General features: G+C 42.1%; 1 protein-coding gene across 1 annotated transcript in view; it reads left to right on the top strand.

The window, feature by feature from the left end:
• ascc3 (activating signal cointegrator 1 complex subunit 3) overlaps positions 1–22,942 on the top strand; it is a 301,858-nt gene that overhangs the window by 265,341 nt on the left and 13,575 nt on the right. The window contains exons 31-37 of the mRNA XM_047360681.1: positions 4,383–4,520; positions 8,856–8,976; positions 13,011–13,143; positions 15,329–15,454; positions 19,658–19,769; positions 19,841–19,975; positions 21,135–21,359. Of these exons, the coding sequence (XP_047216637.1) occupies positions 4,383–4,520; positions 8,856–8,976; positions 13,011–13,143; positions 15,329–15,454; positions 19,658–19,769; positions 19,841–19,975; positions 21,135–21,359 (990 nt within the window). The remainder of the gene's footprint in view (positions 1–4,382; positions 4,521–8,855; positions 8,977–13,010; positions 13,144–15,328; positions 15,455–19,657; positions 19,770–19,840; positions 19,976–21,134; positions 21,360–22,942) is intronic.

Raw genomic sequence — 22,942 nt, 5'->3', positions numbered from 1 at the left:
TCAGGAATGAGTGCATCAGAGGGTCAGCTCATGTTATTGGAGATAAAGCTAGAGAGGCCAGACTGAGGTGGTTTGGACATGTAAAGAGTAGGGATAGTAAGCATATTGATTAGAAGGCAGGAAGCCCAGAGGAACACCAAAGAGGTGTATGGATGGAGTGAAGACATAGAAGACAGGGTTAGATGGAGACTGATGACTCGCCGTGGTGACCCCTGAAAGGTAAAAGCCAAAACAAGAAGAAGAAACAGTGGAAAAAAATCTTACTTTCATTAGTCCTATAGAATCCTTTTGGCATGATGTGCTGTTGATTTACAGCTCTTTACAGATTGAGGCCAAGTGATGACCATCTCTTACTTTACTTCTATAATATACCAAAGTTGACATTTTACATAAATAATAGGCTTTTAAAGTGAAGTTCTACGTCTGAAACCATTTCAGTCTTACATTTTCCTTTGCTTTGGCTCTGCAGATTTCTTGCTGCAGAGCAAGCTTAAATGTAAGCCATGTCCCTGTTTGACAGACTGTGTGTGTGTTCTGCTTATATACTGCGCTGCCTGCTACTTCTCAGTGCCGGCCCATGTAGTAGCTCTGCCTCCTGCTGTTTGACTGACAGGCCTCTGGTGATAGCTGCATCATTCTCTCTGGGGGTCTCTTAGCCCTGAGCCCCTCTCTGAGCTGACAGCTTGTTCTTCTCTCCTGAGAGGCAGAGTTCCTGGTTCCAGTATATTTCTTGTCACTGTTAACTTGTATGTATATTTGTTAAAACTGAACATTATTATGAAAAAGAATTTATTTTTTCTTAGTTTTATTTAGTGGTTGTGACCGAAACCCAACTGAAAAACAGATTCTACTCTTTCTTTTAAAACACAAGTAGTTTTAGCCAAGATTAGAATCAGAAAAGACTAGGAACTAAAGATGAACATCTGGCTAAAGGGCTGCTGCTCATGACTTCTGCTAAACATCTGACCACAGATTCCAGGAAAACACAACAAAGTGCTCAGAGAGCCAGGAAACAGCTGGGATCATCAGAACAATGCATTGATGTTGTTAAAAGGAGTAGTTTATTTGCTTTTGTTATGAGATGTTCTTAAAAATTATCATTATAGTTAGGGTTAGCAATATTTACAGAATGATGTTGGTACAAGCTGTAAATCTTCACATGATATTCACATGATTCTTCTGCAGGAAAAACATAGATAAATGTCACATCACTATTTTCACACAAGCATCAACATGAAACTAGGGACCATTCTAAACATAAAGGGCCTGATCTTCAAAAGGTTTGTTTGCATCTGTAAAGGTGATCTACAACCAGGTGCTAATCATAATGCATGCGAGAAGGAATCAAAGATAGAATAACAGATAATGGAGAGAGAGAATCTACTGTGTTTATGTCCTCATGTTTGGACTGTCAGAAATAAAAACTGTAGAGACATGTCATCTATCAAGCGATGCTCTTTTGGAGCTGCTGGATGAACTAAGGGTGAATTGAAGTCTGTCACAAATAGACGCCATGCCATCTCTCCTTTGCACAAACTTCTGGCAATGCTGCATTTCCTGGCTTCTGGGTCATTTCAGCGTACAATCGCATTTAGTGCCAGTGTCTCCCAGATTGGTGTGTCAGGAATGCTGTCACAAGTCTTGGAACACAATGTCAAGCAGAATGGGCAAATATATCCAGTTCACACACACTATGGACGCATTAAATAAAACCAAACATGGTTTTTATGTGGTTGCTGGCTTCCTCAAAACTACAGGAGCAATAGACTGCACTCATGTGCAGCTTGTTTCCCCCTCAGATAGGAAGCACGTGTTTCGGAAACCACAAGCACACACATTTTTTGAATGTTCAGGTTGTGTGCGACTTGAGTGGGGTAATTACAAACATCATGGCAAAATACCCAGGGTCAGTGTACAACTCCTTTATCCTGAACCTAAAGGGTGCTTTTTTCAAAGCCAAGAGTTAAGGAATATGGAGAAGGCTGGCTTTTGGGTAATTTTGGTTATATTGTTCACGGTTTGTGATATGTATTCATATTAATGTTGAATATGTGCTTTTCAATTCAATTTTATTCAAATAGCACAAATTCATAACACGTCGTCTCAAGGCACTTTACAAAGTCAATTCAATCGAATCATACAGATTTCAAGTCGGCTACATACATTCCAATTAATCCTAACTATCAAACAGTACAGTCGGAGTCAGTTTATTATTCAAATTGGTTAAAGAGTTTTTCTATCTAAGGAAACCCATTTGTATTTGTATCATCTGTATAAGGTGAGAATTGAGTTGTTGGTAGCAGAAAGATGCCACAGCTAAGAGAACACAGTTAAAAGCTGAAATAAAAGCAAATAACACAAAATTGGAGAGTAGTATGAGAATGTAGCAGAGAGAGTGAAAGTGGTCATTATGTCCTCCAGCAGCCTAAGCCTATAGCAGCATAACTACAGAGAAAGCTCAGGATAACCTAAGCCACTCTAACTATAAGCTTTATCAAAATGGAAAGTTTTAAGCCTAGCCTTAAAAGTAGACAGGGTGTCTGACTCACGGACTAAAACTGGGAGCTGGTTCCACAGGAGAGGAGCCTGATAACTAAAGGATCTGCCTCCCATTTTACTTCTAGAGACTCTAGGAACCACCAGTAAACCTGCAGTCTGAGAACGAAGTGCTCTGTTAGGAACATATGGAACAATCAGATCTCTGATGTATGATGGAGCTAGATCATACATCATATGTGAGGAGGAGAATTTTAAATTCTACTCTAGATTTAACAAAACTGTGTACCTGATGGTGCATACCCCCTTCACCCCTTCTTGCTGACCCCTGAACAGTGCTATAATATGGCTCACATTAGAACACCTTCAGGGTGCTACAAACTCTGTTCCATTGCCTGGATCGCACTGGAGGTGTGCTCTTATATAGCCCAGAGGTTGCGCAGATTGTAGTTGTGTGCTGCATGTTGCAAAACATCGCACACTGCCATAGCTTGGAGCATGCTGTGCTGCCTGTAGAGGACACTGACATCTAGCTGCATGCAGGACGGCTTAATGCAGCGGGCCTGTGGACACGGACCAATCTGATTCAAAGCATCTTCTCATGAGCCATTTGAAGTATGTATTTTATTTAACTCATTAATGCAATTACACCGAAACTAAAAACTTGATTGTAATCAAATGTTGTGGCATGTTTGGAAACTAATCAAACAATCTATGGCTGTGAAATGTAAAACTTGATCATGGAGGCATTCCCTGTGTCTCTATTGGTGGAGGACCACTAATGCCACTGAATAATCTCCCGACTGCACCCAGAGCATTGAAAGCCATTGTTAGCCCAGACACAGCACCAATCAGCTGCTCCGTGTGCACTGCGATGCCCCAGGTGTCACGGTGGAGGGCGTGCGCAAAGTTGGACACAGCTCTGCGCAACAGCCATACTGCATCTGTCTGATGCATTTGTTGCTGCAGCAGCTCCCAATATTAAATGTCATCACAGCCAGGACGCCCTGGGGGCTGTGCTGGAATGTTTACAGGTGTATCCAGATTGATAGGAGCGCGGCAGGGATTGTCCAACATCTGAGACAGATTCTCCAGTTAAGAATGGAGTGATGAATGTAAATGTCTAATGGTTATGATGGACAACTTACAGAACAATAGTTGACACAATGACAATATCTGAAGTATATGTAATCCTCTTATTCTGTACTTAGTAAAACAAAGCAAATTTGTGTTGAATTAAATAAATATGTTCTTATGGTCTACCTTGGTTTACAATGTTTGAATCAAGCAAATCATATCCCTCGATTCCAACAATACGCTTATCACGGAATGCTTCCTGGATCCGCTGTTTGATTGGCGAGAGAAGGATCTCTTCTGCTGGGCCCCCACCTGTTATAAGCGAAGAGGATTTATTGTGGGAAAATGCTTCATTTGTTCCTCTGCGGTTATCCGGCCATCTTCTTTTCACTTCCTCATGAGATCTTCTGGTTTAGCTCACTGCATTCACCTTTTCACAGATGGCCTTCCAAATCGCGTTTCTTCTGGCAATGCTTAGGTGTCTCTGCTGGAGTTCACCAATGTTTGTATTTGCTTCCTCCATGCACCAGGACCTCCATCGTTTCAAAGTTAAATTTCCTTTTTTGGCCGCTCTGCTCTCCGACGCTCTCCATCATGACAACCAGGAGCACATGCAATTTCCTCATTTAAATAGGGCGGCCTTCATCTCTTAAACCATTATTCATTGCAGACGCAATCTTTGAAGATTGCGAACATTTGCGCAATTTAGGGCTCCTTATTTAGAATCTTTGAAGATCAGACCCAAAGTGTTTTTCTTTAGGGTGTCATGGTCTAGTGTGTCTGACATTTTTTGCTCTGATTGTCTGCAGATAGAGGACATCATTGCCACAGTGAGGGATTCCAACCTGAAGCTGACCCTGGCCTTTGGGATTGGCATGCACCACGCTGGCCTTCATGAGAGGGACAGAAAGACGGTGGAGGAGCTGTTTGTCAACTGTAAGATCCAGGTATGATCCATCATGTTCCACCTGCAGCTGCACACTCACCTACTTTCTGTTGTTATTATGTTCTTTATAAGTGATACGCTTCCTGCTCATTTTATTTTGTTATTGAGATGTTGGGACCAGATTTTCTTTTTATCCAATCATCTCCAGTCCATCAGAACTTCCTATTAGCCCTCTGTAACCTGAGTGTTGTATGAGAACTGTAGCATTAATGATGACATTTCTGAGCACCTGTTCAATTTTTAAAGCTTTTGTTTTGTCACATGAAAGGTTTCTCATAGAAAATTCAAATAAATTCCAGGCCTTATATCAAGCTAATTTACAACCTAAGTTGCAAACAGAATCAATGAATAAGTAACTCAGAAGCACATAGGAATTTATAATTTCTCTAAATGAAATTATTTCAATTGACCTATAGTTGAGCTCTCCTTCAACCCCTCATGCAAATTATTCCACAGGTTTTTTCCACATGCACAGAAATACAGAAATGTTTGTTGGTTATTCACATTCTATAAATCCTTCTGCCTTCACTGATTTTTGTACCACCAGGTTCCAAAGCAAAGACCTTTCAAATTTACCGACACACGCTACTTCAAACTCAAAAATTTAATTCCTATTATTTATTTCTTTGTCCCGTTCCCTCCTCTGAAGTCACCTTCGGCCGCATGTTTTGGAGCCTCGGGTGAAGAGAGGGGCTGAGCTGTCCACTGATCACCACCTGGTGATGAGTTGGATCCACTGGAGGAGGAGAAAGCCAGACAGACTTGGCAGGCCCAAGGGCATGCTGGGAACGTCTGGCGGAGCCCTTGGCCAGGGATGTATTCAACTTCCACCTCCAGTAGAGCTTTGACCAGATTCCGAGGGATGTTGGAAACATAGAGTCCGATTGGACCAGGTTCTCCGCATCTATTGTCGATGCTGCTGCCCGTAGCTGTGGCCGTAAGGTCTGCGGTGCATGTCGTGGCGGCAATCCCCGAACCCGGTGGTGGACACCGCCAGTAAGGGACGCTGTCAAGCTGAAGAAGGAGTCCTATTGGCTGTGGTTGGTTTGTGGGACTCCTGAGGTGGCTGACAGGTACCGTGAGGCCAAGCGTGCCGCGGCCCGGGCGGTGGCAGAGGCAAAAACTCGTGTCTGGGAGGAGTTCGGTGAGGCCATGGGGAAGGACTACCGGTTGGCCTCGAAGCGATTCTGGCAAACCGTCCGGCGCCTCAGGAGGGGGAAGCAGTGCTTCGCCAACGCTGTTTACAGTGGGGGTGGGGAGCTGCTGACCTCGACTGGGGACATTATCGCGCGGTGGAAGGAGTACTTCGAGGATCTCCTCAATCCAGCCATCACGCATTCCCTGGTGGAAACACAGGCAGGGGACTCGGGGTTGGACTCACCCAGGCTGAAGTTACCGAGGTGGTTAAAAAGCTCCGCGGTGGCGGGGCTTCGGGGTGGATGAGATCCGCCCTGAGTACCTCAAGTCTTTAGATGTTGTGGGGCTGTCATGGTTGACACGCCTCTTCAAGATTGCGTGGCGGTCGGGGACAGTGCCTTTGGACTGGCAGACTGGGGTGGTGGTCCCCCTTCATAATGAAGGGTGACCGGAGGGTGTGTTCCAACTACAGGGGGATCACACTCCTCAGCCTCCCTGGTAAGGCTGATAGTCGAACCTCTGCTTCAGGAGGAGTAGTGTGGTTTTTGTCCCGGCCGTGGAACACTGGACCAGCTCTATACCCTCTACAGGGTACTCGAGGGTTTATGGGAGTTTGCCCAATTTTTCCAATCTTTGTATCCTAGGATTATTATTACATTTTTTTTTTTTTGTTTTCTCTGAAGATTAAAAGTTAGTCAGACAAACATTGAAGAGAAATATTGAGAAAGTTAGACAAACACACAACACATGCCAGCTTCGGCCCTCTAAAACTAAAACCCAAAAGTTGTTCCAACTTGCGAGCATCCAACACATATAGGGAACACCGACATTAGAGAAAAACATATGAAAACAAAATTTGGTGCACTCCACAACGTTCATTAGTTGTCCGAACACAACTATGAATCAAAACCCAAAACAAATAATGAGCTCACAGAAACTAAAATATATCATTCGATTCATGAACCTTTCACTCAGATGGCCCACATCAATACATCATTCATACCTTGGGCCTTCATTCATTCTTGTCACACCCAGCTCAAACACACTGTTTTCATCCTCCAACACCAATTTTTCCAGTCATACTGTTTCTGAAACCCAGAGATCTTATGTCCTGAGTAATAAGGTGTCAATGGACCCATTTGTCAGGCTGCTCCCAGCCACCTTTTCAGGCTTTCTTCACCTAGGAAAAAATTATATGTTTAGGGTTGTTGCTCACATCATCAGACAATATAGTGGGACGACTCTTCATTAACCTTTCAAGAGAAATCATTAACCCCTGAGTACTGTGACCTGCACAACCTATAAATACATAAGTTGATCATACAGCCATCCCAGTGCAGCAATCTAAGAACAAAAATCAAAACCTAGGTAGTGAAATCGGCATTTTTTTCACCCTCTTCATTTCACAACACATAATCATAATTGTTCATTGTTAGTTCCACTATTACTATATACAAAAAAGACAAAAATAAACGACATTCCAGTTTTGTTGCATACCAGCTCATGAAGGAAAAAGGAGGTGAAAGGGCAGATCTATTGGTTAGTTACCCTTTGGCGCCATCAAGTGGTGAAAGTTGAAAAATTTATTCGTACTAATGCCTGCCACAGTAAAACTACTTATGCATAAATAAGTCTGTACAATTGTTAATATTACAATCAATTTAACCAAATGTATCATTTAATGCACCTACCACGTTGGGTGAGAAGCCAAGTCTTAAATATATGACATCAATTTTACTGTAGTCAGAAGGCAGTGGTTGGTGTATTCTTTTTGAAATTATAGAGAGTTTACAGCATTTTTCCTCCAATCTGAAAATCTTAAGTGGGTGAAGGTTTAGCCAAGTTTAATCACTGTAATTATTTGCTGTGAGGTTTTTGATAAAACCCAACTTTTGGAGTTGGATAAAGCTGAGGCTAATTGATAAAGCTGAAATCCTCAATTTAATTTTGTCTGGAAGACTATTTTCCCCTGCATGCACTAAAGGAACTCTAAACCTACTCCCCTGGACCAATATTTTTTAACCCTGGTCCTCAAGGCACCCTGTTCCACATGTTTTAGATGGTTCCCTGCTTCAGCACACCTGATTTCAATTCATGACTGATTAAGATGCTTTTAACAAACTGCAATCATCTGAATCAGGTGTGTTAAAGCAGGGAAACATCTAAAGCATGCAGGATCACGATTAGAAAAACACCGCCCTAAACGACAGTAATCTTCAGAGGGTTGTACCTTCCCCTCTCGGACTCTGTGACCGGTATAGTCGCACGCCACTCCACACGTCTTATATTGTTCTCAAAAACACACTAAAACTGAACCATTTCTCTGCCTTCAAAAGTAAAAACCTCAGCTCACTCAGAATCAAAAACACAGCCAAAGTCTTAAGAAAAAACACTGGAGAATTTTAGAAGGAATCTCCTCACCTGTTATTTTGCAGCGTCAGGCTGTGACGTCATGTTCATCTGTGTTGCCCCTAGCCAGATGTGGTATTTTGCTTCCAGGCCGCGGTGGCAACAGCAATTTGTCCGAGCTATTGCACCCTGCTGGCGGTTAAACGCCGCGGAGTCCCTCTGATTCTTGTTCCTCAAAAGCGACCCCACTCTTTACAATCACTTTTTCTTAACGGAACGACAGTAAAACAGAACTAAACTTTTAACACTTTTAATCTAAATAAGGCAGAGGAACGGTTATAGAGATCAGTGCTGAGGCTCCCTTCCTGGATCGTCTCGGAGATCAAAGTGACAAAGCAGCCTCGAAAGAAGGTCACGTGTAGTTTTATACCTGGTACTCCTGTGCAAGGAGTTTATCAGTAGACTGTGTCACCATTCTGGTGTCTATCTGATATGGTGTGTAATAGCAGGTGTCCAACCCTTAATCTAAGTGTTGCTGCAGCATTCTAATCAACTCGGTTACAGAGTGTTCCACAGTCAAACCCAATGTACTAAACTTTGTCAAACCGTAGGTCATTTGTCCTTATAATGTATGTCAATGAGGATTCTTATCCATATCTTAACAAAAGTGAAAACATTAGAATTTATACTTTACCATTATGATATGAGCGGGAAAACTCATCTATGGGTAATAATAAGAAAGGTTGTTCCTAACACACATACTCTTCCAGATTAATGTTTTTCTGGACTTTTTTCCACTTTATTATCTTCCATTGTATCATTGTTTTGTTGTATTTTGTTGTTGTAACAGGTTCTGATTGCCACCAGTACTCTGGCATGGGGAGTAAACTTTCCTGCTCACCTGGTGGTTGTCAAAGGAACAGAATACTATGATGGGAAATCCAGGCGCTATGTGGACTATCCCATTACAGGTACACAGGCTTGGCTATTTTCATTTCCTTATCTGGTAAAGTCTTGTTCTGTGTAGTACAGATATCTACTGAATACACTAACTGGCCACTTTATGAGATACACCTGTTCAGTTGCTCGTTAGACGCACATGGTAAATCGGCCAATCACATGGCATCTACTCAGTGCATTTAGCCTTTAAGAGGTGGTAAGGGCATTTAGTGATTTTCAAAGCGAGAATCAGAACTGGGAAGAAAGGCGGTTTAAGTAATTTTGAACATGGAAAGTTTTTTTTGCCAGACAGGTAGGTCTGAGTATTTCAACTGCTGATTGACAAGGTTTTTCACACAACCATCTCTCAGGTTTACAGAGAATGGTCCAAAGAAAGATTAAAGTATTCAGTGGGCGGAACAAAGTGCACCAGAGAAGAACTCATGAACATCAGGGCTACTACACCAGAGAGAGTTATTTCCCACTTTTCTGCCTACTGCTCTGAAATTTTTGGACATTCTGGTCAAAGGTTCCGCTCACCTTTGTTCACGCGGTGAAACGCCGGAAGAGAGGGAAACGGGCTGGGGTGCTGGTACGTCTTCGCCAGCGTGGACTACGAACACCGTTACCTGGAATATTTCTCTCTAACGTGCGCTCACTTCCCAACAAAATTGAGGAACTACAACTGCTGTTGGGGAAAAACAGAGACTTTTATTCATCGGCAGTTTTGTGCTTCACGGAGACGTGGCTGTGTGGATTAATACCGGACTCTGCGCTGCAGCTGGCAGGATTCCAGCTCTACAGAGCGGACAGAGACACGGAACTCTCCGGCAAAGCGAAAGGTGGAGGAATCTGTTTTTACCTCAACAGTGGTTGGTGCAACGACGTGACAGTGATTCAGCAGCACTGTTCTCCAGACCTGGAATTCTTCATCATAAACTGTAAGCCTTTCTATTCCCCCCGTGAGTTCGCTTCGTTCATCCTGGTCGGTGTTTACATCCCGCCGCAAGCTAACGTGCAGGTCGCACAGCGCATGCTCGCCGACCAGATACTGAGTGTGGAGCGGACCAATCCGGACTCCTTAGTTATCGTCGCTGGTGACTTTAACAAAGGTAATCTGACCCACGAACTCCCCAAATATAGACAGTTTATAAAATGTCCGACCAGAGAAGACAACATTCTGGATCACTGTTACACCACCATCAGAGACGCTTATCACGCCGTCCCACGTGCTGCACTGGGCCAATCCGACCACATCATGGTCCACCTGATTCCTGCATACAAGCAGAAACTAAAGCTCTGCAAACCTGTTGTGAGGACGACAAGGAAGTGGAGCAGTGAGGCTGTGGAGAATCTCCAGGCGTGTTTAGGCTGTACAGACTGGGATGTGTTCAGGACTACTACCAACAGTCTGGACGAGTTCACAGAGGCTGTGACTTCCTACATCAGCTTCTGTGAGGACAGCTGTGTACCATCATGCACCAGGGTGAGTTACAACAACGACAAACCCTGGTTCACAGCTAAACTCAGAAGGTTAAGACTGGATAAGGAAGAGGCCTTCAGGAGTGGGGACAAAGACATATACAGAGAGGCTAAGTACAAGTTTGGCAAGGCAGTGAAAGAGGCCAAATGACTGTACTCTGAGAAGCTCCAAATCCAGTTCTCAGCCAACGACTCTACGTCTGTCTGGAAAGGGCTCAAGCAAATCACCAACTACAAGCCGAAAGCCCCCCACTCCATCAACGACCGACGCCTCGCCAACGACCTGAACGAGTTCTACTGCCGCTTTGAAAGACAAAGGGACAGTCCTGCAACCATCCCCCATGACACCCCCCAACAGCACTGCGTTGATCAGCTGTCTCCAGTCTTCACAGACATTTTTAACACCTCACTGGAGACATGTCATGTGCCAGCCTGCTTCAAGTCCTCCACCATCGTCCCTGTTCCCAAGAAGCCAAGGACCACAGGGCTTAATGACTTCAGACCCGTCGCCCTGACCTCTGTGGTGATGAAGTCCTTTGAGCGCCTTGTGCTCTCACACCTAAAAGACATCACCGACCCCCTCCTGGACCCCCTGCAGTTTGCCTACAGAGCCAACAGGTCTGTAGATGATGCAGTCAACCTAGCCCTTCACTTCATCCTCCGGCACCTGGACTCCACAGGAACCTATGCCAGGATCCTGTTTGTGGATTTCAGCTCTGCCTTCAACACCACCGTCCCAGTTCTGCTCCAGGAGAAGCTCTCCAGGTGGAGTCGGGCACACTTCCTGTCTGACAGGAAGCAGCGCGTGAGGCTGGGGAAGCACGTCTCTGACTCCCTGACCATCAGCACCGGTTCCCCCCAAGGCTGTGTTCTCTCTCCTCTGCTCTTCTCCCTGTACACCAACAGCTGCACCTCCAGTCACCAGTCTGTCAAGCTTCTGAAGTTTGCGGACGACACCACCCTGATCGGACTCATCTCTGATGGTGACGAGTCCGCGTACAGATGGGAGGTGGACCATCTGTTGGACTGGTGCAGCCAGAACAACCTTGAGCTCAACGCTCTAAAGACAGTGGAGATGGTTGTGGACTTCAGGCAGAACCCAGCCCCACCTGCCCCCATCACCCTCTGTGACTCCACAATTGACACTGTGGAATCTTTCCGCTTCCTGGGAACCATTATCTCCCAGGATCTCAAGTGGGAGCCAAACATCAGCTCCCTCATCAAGAAAGCCCAGCAGAGGATGTTCTTCCTGCAGCAGCTGAAGAAATTCAACCTGCCAAAGACTATGATGGTGCACTTCTACACAGCCATCATTGAGTCCATCCTCACCTCCTCCATCACCATCTGGTACGCCGCTGCTACAGCCAAGGATAAGGGCAGGCTGCAGCGTGTCATTCGGTCTGCTGAGAAGGTGATTGGCTGCAGTCTACTGTCGCTCCAGGAACTGTACACCTCCAGGACCCTGAAGCGGGCAGGGAAGATTCTGGCTGATCCCTCCCACCCCGGTCACAGACTCTTTGAGACTCTCCCCTCTGGCAGGAGGCTGCGGTCCATCCGGACCAAAACCTCACGCCACAAGAACAGTTTTTTCCCATCTGCCACCAGCCTGGTTAACAAAGCCCAGAAACCACACTGACATTCTCCCTTCCCCCCCCCCCCCCCCCCCCCCCCCTCCTTTTTTTTGCTGACAGGACACCTGTAACCTGCAACTCTATGCGTTACATTAACGCTCAGCTTGGACTCCTGCTTTACTTGCACAATGATCACCTGCACTGTTGTATTGCTCTTGCATCTTATACTGCTCTACATTTACTCTCACTCACTTAAAACTGTGCACATATATTTCTATTATATTTTAGATATGTTTATACTGTTTAATTTGTATTGTATTGCACCGACTACGCCAAAACAAATTCCTTGTATATCCAAAAACGTACTTGGCAATAAAGCTTTTCTGATTCTGATTCTGTCATCAGATCCCACAGAGCACATTTGGGATGTGGTGAAACAGGAGATTTACATCATGGATTGTGCAGCCAAAACTTCAGCAGCAGCTGTGTAATGATATCATGTCAGAATGGAGCAAAATCACTAAAGGATGTTTCCAACAACCTGTTAAATCTATACCACAAAGAGTTAAGCCAGTTCATTTTTTAAAGTTATTTTTCGGCTCAGAAAGCATCAACGGGCCGGGATTCCATCCCCGACAGCCTGCGTCAAGGACTGAGGCCTCCATACATGAGGGGCGCTCTCAACCCCCTGCGCCACCAGCGCCACGCCCGAGTTAGGCCAGTTCTAAAGTAAAACGTTGTCCATCCCATAGCAAGGTGTACCTAATAAAGTGTCTGGTGGCTTAATATGTAGATTTACACCTTATTATCTAACTTGACAAAGTTGCCACCCGTGTGTCTAATGATACTCGGGTGGCAACTTCATCAAGGTAAAATACTGAGAAAAAATATTTATACTTTAGTAAAACTACTGTCCAAGGCGGTCTATTTAAAAGCCAGTTTAACATGGGCAGGAAAAAACAGTCTGCTGTTATGTTATGTTGTGTTGTGTTGTGTTGTGCGTGTGCATGTAGATGTCCTGCAGATGATGGGACGAGCTGGTCGCCCACAGTTTGATGACCAGGGCAAAGCAGTTATTCTGGTTCATGACATCAAGAAGGATTTCTACAAGAAGTTTCTCTACGAACCATTCCCTGTTGAGTCCAGGTAACAAACACCTGGATTTCTTGTATCATGCACCTAATGCCTGCATCTCCCCCTATATACAGTACTGTGCACAGAACATCTGTTTTTATGTGTGTCTATTTGCGTAGTGCTGTTTGCATCAATCCTCTGGTTGCCCCCACCACATTGATAATGATTTCCACCTCTTCCACCTTATTCGACCCTCAGCTTCTTAATATAAAAAAGAAATCTCACATTATGCAACATTTGTTTTTAAGAAAACTGCCATGGCTCTGGAGCAAAACATAGTCCAAAGACTTGCGTCCTCTTGTCCGCTCAACTCACCTCACAGGGCTCTTGGGGGATTTAGGTCTTGGGACTGAGATGGTGATTAAAGGATGTTTTTGTTGCCTTATCCTGTTCAAAGACTAGTGACGTCCATTTTCTGTTAAACAGCAGAGTCCACCAAATTTCCATTTAAACCCTCCAGGTATTTCAAAGAGGTCATAATGCCATGCACTATAACAAGGTTCCCAGGGTCTTTGGAAGAAAATCCTAATTACAGGTCCCCTATTTACTCAACAGTGTAATAAGGTGCTTTGTTTCACATTTATAGCCAGTGTTTTTATACCAGACCCACCTAGAGCTCAATCTCAGTTAAATACATTGCAGTTCCAGTAGAGTTTAGCAAACTCCACTTGTTTATTTTTGGTGATATGACCAACTCCTAAACAACAGGTTAGTATGTAGATGGCATCTAATGGTTGCTATGGAGACTTGACGACCCCCAAGATGCCACTCTTTGCTACGATTATCGAACAGTGAGCTTTGGAGATTGTTTTACCTCCTTTACTATTCTGCTTACTGTGTGTGGAAGCAAGATAAAGTTGCTTCCTCATCCAGCTTAGGGGTCAGTGGCTAAAAGAAATTGACCTCTGTTATACACACAACGTTTTGCTTACTGCTACCGTTTCCTGCTGGGCGGCGCAAAGTTGTGATGAATGCAATAGAAAGTGACGTCAAGGTCACATCTAATCCGCCGTGGTCGTTCCCACTGGAGTCACATTCCAAAAGATCAGATACGAGTCGTCGGATTCAGGACCACATATGAATGTGGCTCCAATGTGACCTGAAAAAGTCGGATACGGGCCAGATCTGAGCGTTCCAACTTGCTTTTAAACAGTATGACCTGATCACTTGACCCCCAGAAAATCAGATTTGGGCCACATTTGCCTCCAGTGTGAACGGGGCCTAAGATTAATGTTTCAGTTAAGAGTTTAAATGGAACATTCAAAGTAAAGGGTTTTAGTCTTGATTTAAATAATTCAGGGTTTCAGCAATTTTGCAGTTTTCTGAAAGTTTGTTCCAGATTAGTGGAGCAAAGGAACTGAATGTTGCTGGTTCTGATTCTGGGGATGCAGAGTAGACCTGAACCAGAAGATCTGAGTGGTCTGAAAGGTTGATACAAGGACAACAGATCTTTAATGTATTTTGTTGCAAAACCATTCAGTGACTTATACACTAACAGAAGTATGTTAAAGTATATTTTCTGAGAAGCAGGGAGCCAGTGGAAGGACCTTAGAACTGGTGTCCTCTACTTTCTTAGTAGTGAGGACGTGTGCAGCAGCGTTCTGGATCAGCTGCTGCTGTCTGATTGACTTTTCAGGCAGAACTGTGAACATACAGATGCAGTGTCATCTCATCCTCGACTGTTGGTTTCTAGCTGCATTAACCGAAGCTGTGTGCTGACTCTTGATTGCTCCTCCTTTGGTCCAAAAATAATGACTTTGGTTTTGTTTTTATTCAGCTGAAGAAACATTCACGCATTGATTTGTTCTATGCATCTAGCCAAGACTTGAATAGGATCAAAGTCACCTGGTGACATTGAAATGAAGACCTGTGTAGTTCTGGTAACTTATCTTGTTTGTTATGATCTGAGCTGGGGGAGCATGTAGATATTAAATAACCTATTCAATATCTACATAGCTTAGCTTTGCTTCCTATGATTCCATCAAATCTATTTATTTAAAAAGTCTGCCAGTAACTTTACAGTTAGGTTTAAGCAAAAATGAATCTTGTTAACAAGCTTAACTGCAGCATTCAAGCGACATTCGTTGTTTTGTTGAAAGGGGAAATCCACACTCTGATGTCAAATTAAGGAGATGCCAAAAACTGTGTGATTTTAGTGAATTGACCACATGCCTTTGATTGGTTCTTGTGTCCTCAGCCTCCTCAGTGTGCTGTCAGACCATCTGAATGCAGAAATTGCTGCTGGAACCATCTCATCCAAGCAGGATGCCATGGATTACATTACATGGACGTACTTCTTCAGAAGGCTGGTGATGAACCCCAGGTTTGTGGTAGCTGATAACACTGCTCACACTGAGACCAACAATGGAAGAAGGTGTAGATCAAATCAAGAGGAAACACACGTAATGAACATACTCAATTCCTGGCCTAGACGTAAAGACAGCCCCAGTTAGAGGTGTGCCATTGTTTTGCTGTCCAACATCTACTCTTCAGACTTTCTATTCCAAAACATTCCAGCCTGTTGGTATTTGCATGGCTGTCAGCCCACATTAGGCTGACTGATTTTAAGGTCTACCGGGCAGGAAACCAAAGCATTGACCATCTTGGAATTCTGATGGCTCATTATTCATTGTCTGAGTTTTTTAGCTAAACATCTGGAATTGTTAGTTTACCCTCAAATCTGTTTTGCTGAAAATTTCAGGTTCTATTTCTGCGAATTATAGGTAAAACCAACATCAAGGGTTTGAGTTGGCGCAGGAATATTCATATTATTCTCTCTGTTCCCCTGGTCCCGGACTAATATCTGAATTGTTACTGTGGTACAGTAACAATTCATGGGCAGCTCAGAACAATTAACAACCGTTAATTTGATGCAGCTCTGAAGTTATTTTTTAAATTGTAGCAGTTTAACATACTTTTAAATTGTTGACATTGAAGAATCTTTGTGAAGCTGGACAAATTAAATCATCGTATAGCTTTCAGCCATTCTTCCATCCATTCTTTCCTAGTAATATGCATGACGGACCTATACAATATACAAAGAACACAGATGACACATAAAGACAAGATACTAATAAAATGAATTTACAATAAACTCAGGGAAAACCGACAATCTACCTGTAAATACGTCTGGTTAGTTTTCAACCTGTGTTTCAGGGAGTTTGTAAAGTTGGAGTAAATGCCACAGTTCCTGAGATGAGCTGGTAGTGTGTACCATGACTGCGTACCTCTGATGGACGCCACCACCTGGCCAAATTTAGTCCTGCGCCGATGCGCTAGTGTGGGCGTGTATATCCATTAGAGGAGGAGGAGCAAGTCCATTTAATACTTTGAAAACAAGAAAAGAATCTATGAATATTTGATGGCTATTGAAGTCTAAGATGTTGTATTTACTTAAGATGTTACAATAGTGATAGTGTAGAGTTTTTTTCGTCAAAACGTTTAAGCGTTTTCTTGAAGAGAGACTTTAAGGGTTTCAGAATGACCTCTGAAGTGTGAGACCGCGTAATGTGACAGTAACTGATATGGCTAAATATCACAGCATATATTTGACGTTTGACAAATTAAACTTAATTATATGTGAAATTCCTTTGACATGCTGCTTGAAATTTAAATTGGAATCAGAAATTACTCTAAGATATTTAAACTGTTCAGCCACATCTAATCTATCTCCATCAACTAACACAGATGGTTGCTTACCCTCCGCTTGCTGCCGAAGGAAAAACAAACAGACTTGTTATTTTAATGTTAAGAAAAAGGCAAGAGTCATGGAGCCAGTGAGAAACAGGTACCATGGCACCAGAGAGAACAGCGGCAGCTTCACTTTTTGTTTTTGCATGAACATACAATCCTGTGTCATCGGCATATAATTGTATTTTTACAGTTTAATAGACATTGGGTAAATCATTAACATAAAGGCTGATTAAAATTGGTCCCAGTATTGAGGCTTGTGGGACCTTGTGGGAGTTATAGTTGGACAGTGAAGTTGGGGGAGGTACAATAACTGCTGCAGCCAAATGGCTGTCAATGCTGCCTTAAATCTGCTTGTGCTATAAGACAACAAGAGCTGGGGATTTAGAATTTACTGAATCTGAGCCAAGAGCTCAGTGTCAGCCGGTGACAGTTCTCAGGTTCCACATTTATTTTAAAGGCAGAAAAATACAGGGACTATTTAATAAATATATATGTATATAATATATACACCTAATAGTTAATCATGTTTTTTCTGTTGTCTCGTCACAGAAAGTCTACAGGCTACTGATCCAGTGTCTGCTTGGTCCTAATGTAATCGGTGTTAGACCTCCAACCTGCAGCTGAGACATCTCAGATGGTCTTTAGCTGCAAACTACGCTCCTCAGACATGTTTATCAAGCACAAAAACCCCACTGTGATTCATGCTTGAGAAATACACACAATTTAGCTCCTGGATGAGACACATATTTGACTCCAAGCCATTGAATGAAATGATTGGAAATCAACAGCACCTGTAAACATGAAATCATCCTGAGTGGAAAACACCCGACTCTTTCTGTGCTGTTGTGTCTTCTTCCTCCTAAGTCCATAAATCACCTATGCTTTCAGCTTTAATAGCCACAACACAAAGAGCACAGCAGTGGAGTCCCAGGATAATCATTAACTGCTGATGCCTTGCTCCATCAGGAGCTTGGCGGTGATGATGCTAATGGCAATAATTTAATCAGACAGGCCCTGTGAAATCTGTGTGGTAATAAACACATTCAGTCCTCAGAAGTGTACGCTGTGAACATGTAGGATAATAGGAATAAGTGGAATACTTTTCATTAAACACACATTCAGTGCAACTGGCAAACCTCTCAGCTGCTGCTTCCAACCATTGAATATGGCTGTGATTATATGGGCTTCTGCTCCAAAGAGAAGCTTTTATTCTTTTCTAGATTCAGGAAGATTTTATTTGTATAAATTTAATGTAAGAAGTGTCTAAATAATTTTTTTGGTTACGTAATTTATGCAGACAACAGCAGATAGGTCTACTTTGACCTGTTAAAAGCCTGTTGGTATTCATCATTTGTTGCCTTTATTTCTTGTCTTTCCATTTACCTTGAACTCTACTGTCCCATCTGTTGTTATTTGTGGTTACATCAAAACAATGAAGCACACCATGAAAATCATGCATGTTTTGATCAAGTTTAACAACAACTCTTTTGGGTATACAGCTTTTTCAGAACATGTTTGCCTTTAGGAAAAATAGTTAGGGGTTTGGGCTACTGGACAATGCTTCCTCCCAGAACCAACAGAACTCAGAAGATGACCTTGATAATATTCCATCTTCAATGACAGTAAGCTAAGAAGTATTCATACACCTGACAAATTTAAGTTTTATTCCTGCTAATATGTTTTTTTCCTGACTTAATTTTGATAGAGAATCAGTGAAGGGAGCTAAAGATTGGGGTGTTAGCATGGAGGCCTTCCAACCTTAAAGGTCATTACCAAAGATAAATGGTCTAAAATAGCAGTGGAAACATGCAAAACGCTGATCAGCAACTATGAGGAAAGTTTGACTATGGTAATACCAATAAAGATTTTTTCATTGATTATTGAGAAGGGCAAGAATTATTTTCAACATAGCATTTTTAATGGCATATAAATAAAAAACAGATCAATTATTTCTAATTGGGACTGTATCTAAGTTTATACTTCTAATAAATGTTTTATTATTTTTTGAGAGATCCCCTTCTCATTTCCTATCAGAAATAAACCTAGTTGAATGAAAATAATTCTAAATCTAAGGTACTTAGAGAAATAAATGTCACTATTAGCCTTTATCTTGGCTTCCATTAAACTTTCTATGTTATGTAGCAGAATACTTAGCTGTTTCTACTATCCTACCTTTTATCTGACCTTCAAACACTACACACATATTGGCATTTTGAACTAATAAAGCCTCCTACTGAAGCTCATGTGGTAACTCTTACATCTGAGAGCTGAACATGGAACCCATTTTGCCCTCTGCTATCCTCATGTCAGTTAATGATGGGGCACCCTGGGATTCATTTTCTGTTTTTTCCACAACAACAGACTGAAAGCTACCTTCATTGAAGACTTTTTTTTTTACCAGCGTCTCGTAAGGTTCTATCATCAGCAACCCTTTTGACCACTTTTATTCACTCGGTTTTAGTATTTTAACCAGTTTGCAGTAGTATTTGCTTGTTTTTAGCCATTATACATTGTCACTTGTGGAATTTCTGCACCAAATCCGTATTTATTTATTATTTTAATGTAAATTCTTCTAACATTGTTTACTTTATTTATATTTTAGTGCTCATTCAAATTATCTGAATGGTACAATTGGACCCTGGTTGTTGTACTGGCTTTAAAATTTTCTTTCCATTTAAAGCGATGTTAAAATTAGGAAACCCTGTACTTTTCTAACACATTTGGTCACAAGATTTTTAATATCAATCTAACAATACTAAGAATTTCTAATGATATGTAACAGTAAAAACTAAAGAAAGACCTTTTAAAAACTGATACTGTTTGTATTGTTCAGTTATTACAGCCTTGAGGACATCGGCCATGACTCCATTAACAAATTTCTGTCCAACTTGGTGGAACGAAGCCTGCGGGACCTGGAATGCTCTTACTGCATTGAGATTAAAGAGGTGTGTGGTGTTGCAATGTTGTTCTAACTAGTTCTGTCATGTTTTACTCAGAGATTTTCTTTTTCCATCAGGATGATCAGACAGTTGAGCCACTGACATACGGTCGCATTGCTTCTTATTACTACCTGAGGCACGAGACCATCCGGAAGTTTAAGGAACAACTGAGGCCTGAGCTGCCGCTGCATGATCTGCTCTCTGTCCTCACGGTGAGTTTCACTCCCCCTACAGGAGAGTCGGACAATCTACGCTCTAGTTTTAAATGTGAAAACCAGTTAAATGTTTTTAATTAATCTTTCATAAAATGGAGGCAAAATGTGACTTGTTACTTGATCTATTGTCATGCTTATGTTAGTAACGAAGCAGATCAATTTGAAGCAGGTCGTTTTCTTTAGGTTTTATTTTCTAAAGTAGTTTGCATTAAAAGTTACTAATAGACATTCCATTTGTCAAGAGTTCCCTTAGCAGTGTTGATACTCCTGCACAGTATGGGAAGTATGGAACCTGATTCAAGAGTTTTCCAGGTCTGAACAAGTAAAAAACTAAACTATGGAAAAATATTTCCTTCCATCCATCCATCCATCCCTCCCTCCCCTGGTTTTAACAGATTCTGTGCAGAAACCCTGTATAATGAAAACAGTCACCTGACACTTGATCCAGTTGGCTAATGTGGCTTGATTACATGTGTGTGTTAGGTTTTGAATCAGATGCACCTACTGTCTTTCTCTCACCAGTGACAGAAGTTATGACGACTCCCAACGGTTGTTTCTACTTTTGTCTAAAAAGTCCAAACTGTTGCATGAAATCACTTAGAATGGTGTCCTTACCTGTCCCTCATCCCATCCCCACCGTGCCCTGGTCCCATTCAGCTCCCAGCTTTTTGTAACAGCGGCTTCTGTCAGCGATGGATGGAGTCTGTAATGGCCCAGGCTGAGAGATGGCCTCAACACATGCATTAACAGATCAAAGTTGAACATGAGTAGATTATGGTAAAGGATCCCTTCGTGTCCATGCATCTTTTAGTATAAAAACCAACAACCATGATGTGTTCACAGTCTCATAACAGACAACACTGGTGGACCAGAATCATCTCTTTACTTCCCAGAGTTTTCTCTACTTAACACTTTTTTTAAACTTTTATTTTTATTTGTCCAAATCCTGATCGTCTGAAAACTTCCTGCATGACACATTTGTCCAAAGTTAAACTGTGCATGTGTAGGGAATGAACTATTAAATATTTACTGATTATTTTTTATTACTGTAAAATTTGTTTTACAGTAATAAAACAACAAATTCAATCACTTTAGTCAGAATCTCCTGATTGAACAAGTGTCGCTGACTTCCTTGTTTCGCTGTTGTTTTCTTCAGGATGCGGAGGAGTACGCTGAGCTACCGGTCAGACACAACGAGGACCAGCTTAACAGCCAGCTAGCTCAGCAGCTCCCTCTGCAGGTCAACCCCCACTCCTTTGACAGTGCGCACACCAAGACTCATCTCTTGCTGCAGGCACACTTCAGCCACGCCCAGCTCCCCTGTAGTGACTACACCACCGATACAAAGACAGTTTTGGACAACGCCATTCGAATCTGTCAGGTAACTTATTGCAGAGCTTTGGTCTCAGGTGTTGCTCCACCTGAGAATGTTTAGGGTGTTTCGTTTATGGTTTTTTACACTTCAAAACTTGTTTTCATTTTTTCGGACACTGCAGCAACTCCATAGAACGACAATATGTTTGGTCAAGATAAATGTACAAGTATTTGCCAGCATCTTCATTTGAACCTTACCCAGACTCCAGTCTGGAACAAGAGGATGTGTTTTGGTTGAAAGAAGGTAGCATGGATGGACAGTGAATGTAAAAAAAAAATACAGCTGGCTAAACAGAACACAGAACAACAACATTTAAATCATATTTACTTACCTTTTATTTAAAAAGGTACAATGTACAGCTCAAACATAAATGTCCACATTTGTTGCACTATACCAGATAAGAGCTTTCTGTTGTCACTCAGTGTGTTAAAATAAGGAGAACAGCCTAACAGTTGAACAATAACAATGAAAAAATGAATAAAATATACAAAAAGAAACTTAAGACAACAATGAAAAAGCTCAACATTTTTTTATAGTTGTGTCACCATCCTCGTTCTAGCTGGTGACACAATAGGTCCTATGGGACAGATTTATGGTCTGCAAATATCCTGGCTGTCCAGGGAAATAAAGTTCCCAATAAATCTAAAATGTATTTAGCTATAGTTAAATGTTGTAAAATAAAATAAAAAATGTTGATGTAGTTCAAATTTTGATCCAGAATCAGACAAAGATTTTTAAATTCAGTCATTTAGTCAGTTTAGTGACCTTTTATAAGAATGTCAGCTGTAGGAGGTTGTGCCAAGGTTTGCTCTTTGTATTAGTTACATTTAAACTCAGACATGAATAATTCAGCCAACTGTGATTCTGTCTAACACATTTGTTACCATGGCGGCTGCAGCTTTAGCTGATTTAACATGCAGATGTCCAACAGTGTCATCTGATTACATCTGCAGATCTGCATAAAGACAGGATTCAGGGAGATCATTGACTGAATACTAAAGGGCCTAATAGTAATCCTTGTGGGACATCCATAGTACACTTTGCATAACTGAATCATGCATCTCAGACTGTAACACATTTCAGATGGCCCTATGAATATGAAGAAATCCAAGCCAGCACACCAAACAAAAACCATAATATAGACAATATAGCCATAAAAGTATGATGATTCTCTCTATGGATTAGCACGACCAAAGGTGTCGGTGTCTGAACAAACTGGTGAACATGGTCAGTTTTGTGACAGGCAGGTGGCTGTACCCTCTTAAAACTGTGGTGGAGCAATGGAGGAAGAAGAAGTTAGATTTCTCCTCAGCATCCTGACTGGATAGAGGACCAGCTGCAGTGAGGGGCTCATCTCACTGAACTGCAGGGCTGAGACATTCAGGAGGTCCTTTATCCCAACAGCCATGAGGCTTTTCAACTGTGACTGTTCATATGTTCTTCCCACATTTATTTATATCCTGTTGTTCTGATATACAGTATTTGTAAATATGTTAATTCTGAGTTTCATGAAAAATGTAATTTCTCACAATAATTAAAGTATTTTCTGTTCTATCAAATGCTTTATGCAGATCTGAAAACATAGCACT

Source organism: Girardinichthys multiradiatus, chromosome 3 (genome assembly GCF_021462225.1).
Source record: "Girardinichthys multiradiatus isolate DD_20200921_A chromosome 3, DD_fGirMul_XY1, whole genome shotgun sequence".
Classification (NCBI taxonomy): domain Eukaryota; kingdom Metazoa; phylum Chordata; class Actinopteri; order Cyprinodontiformes; family Goodeidae; genus Girardinichthys; species Girardinichthys multiradiatus.
This window is presented reverse-complemented; position numbering and strand designations above follow the sequence as displayed.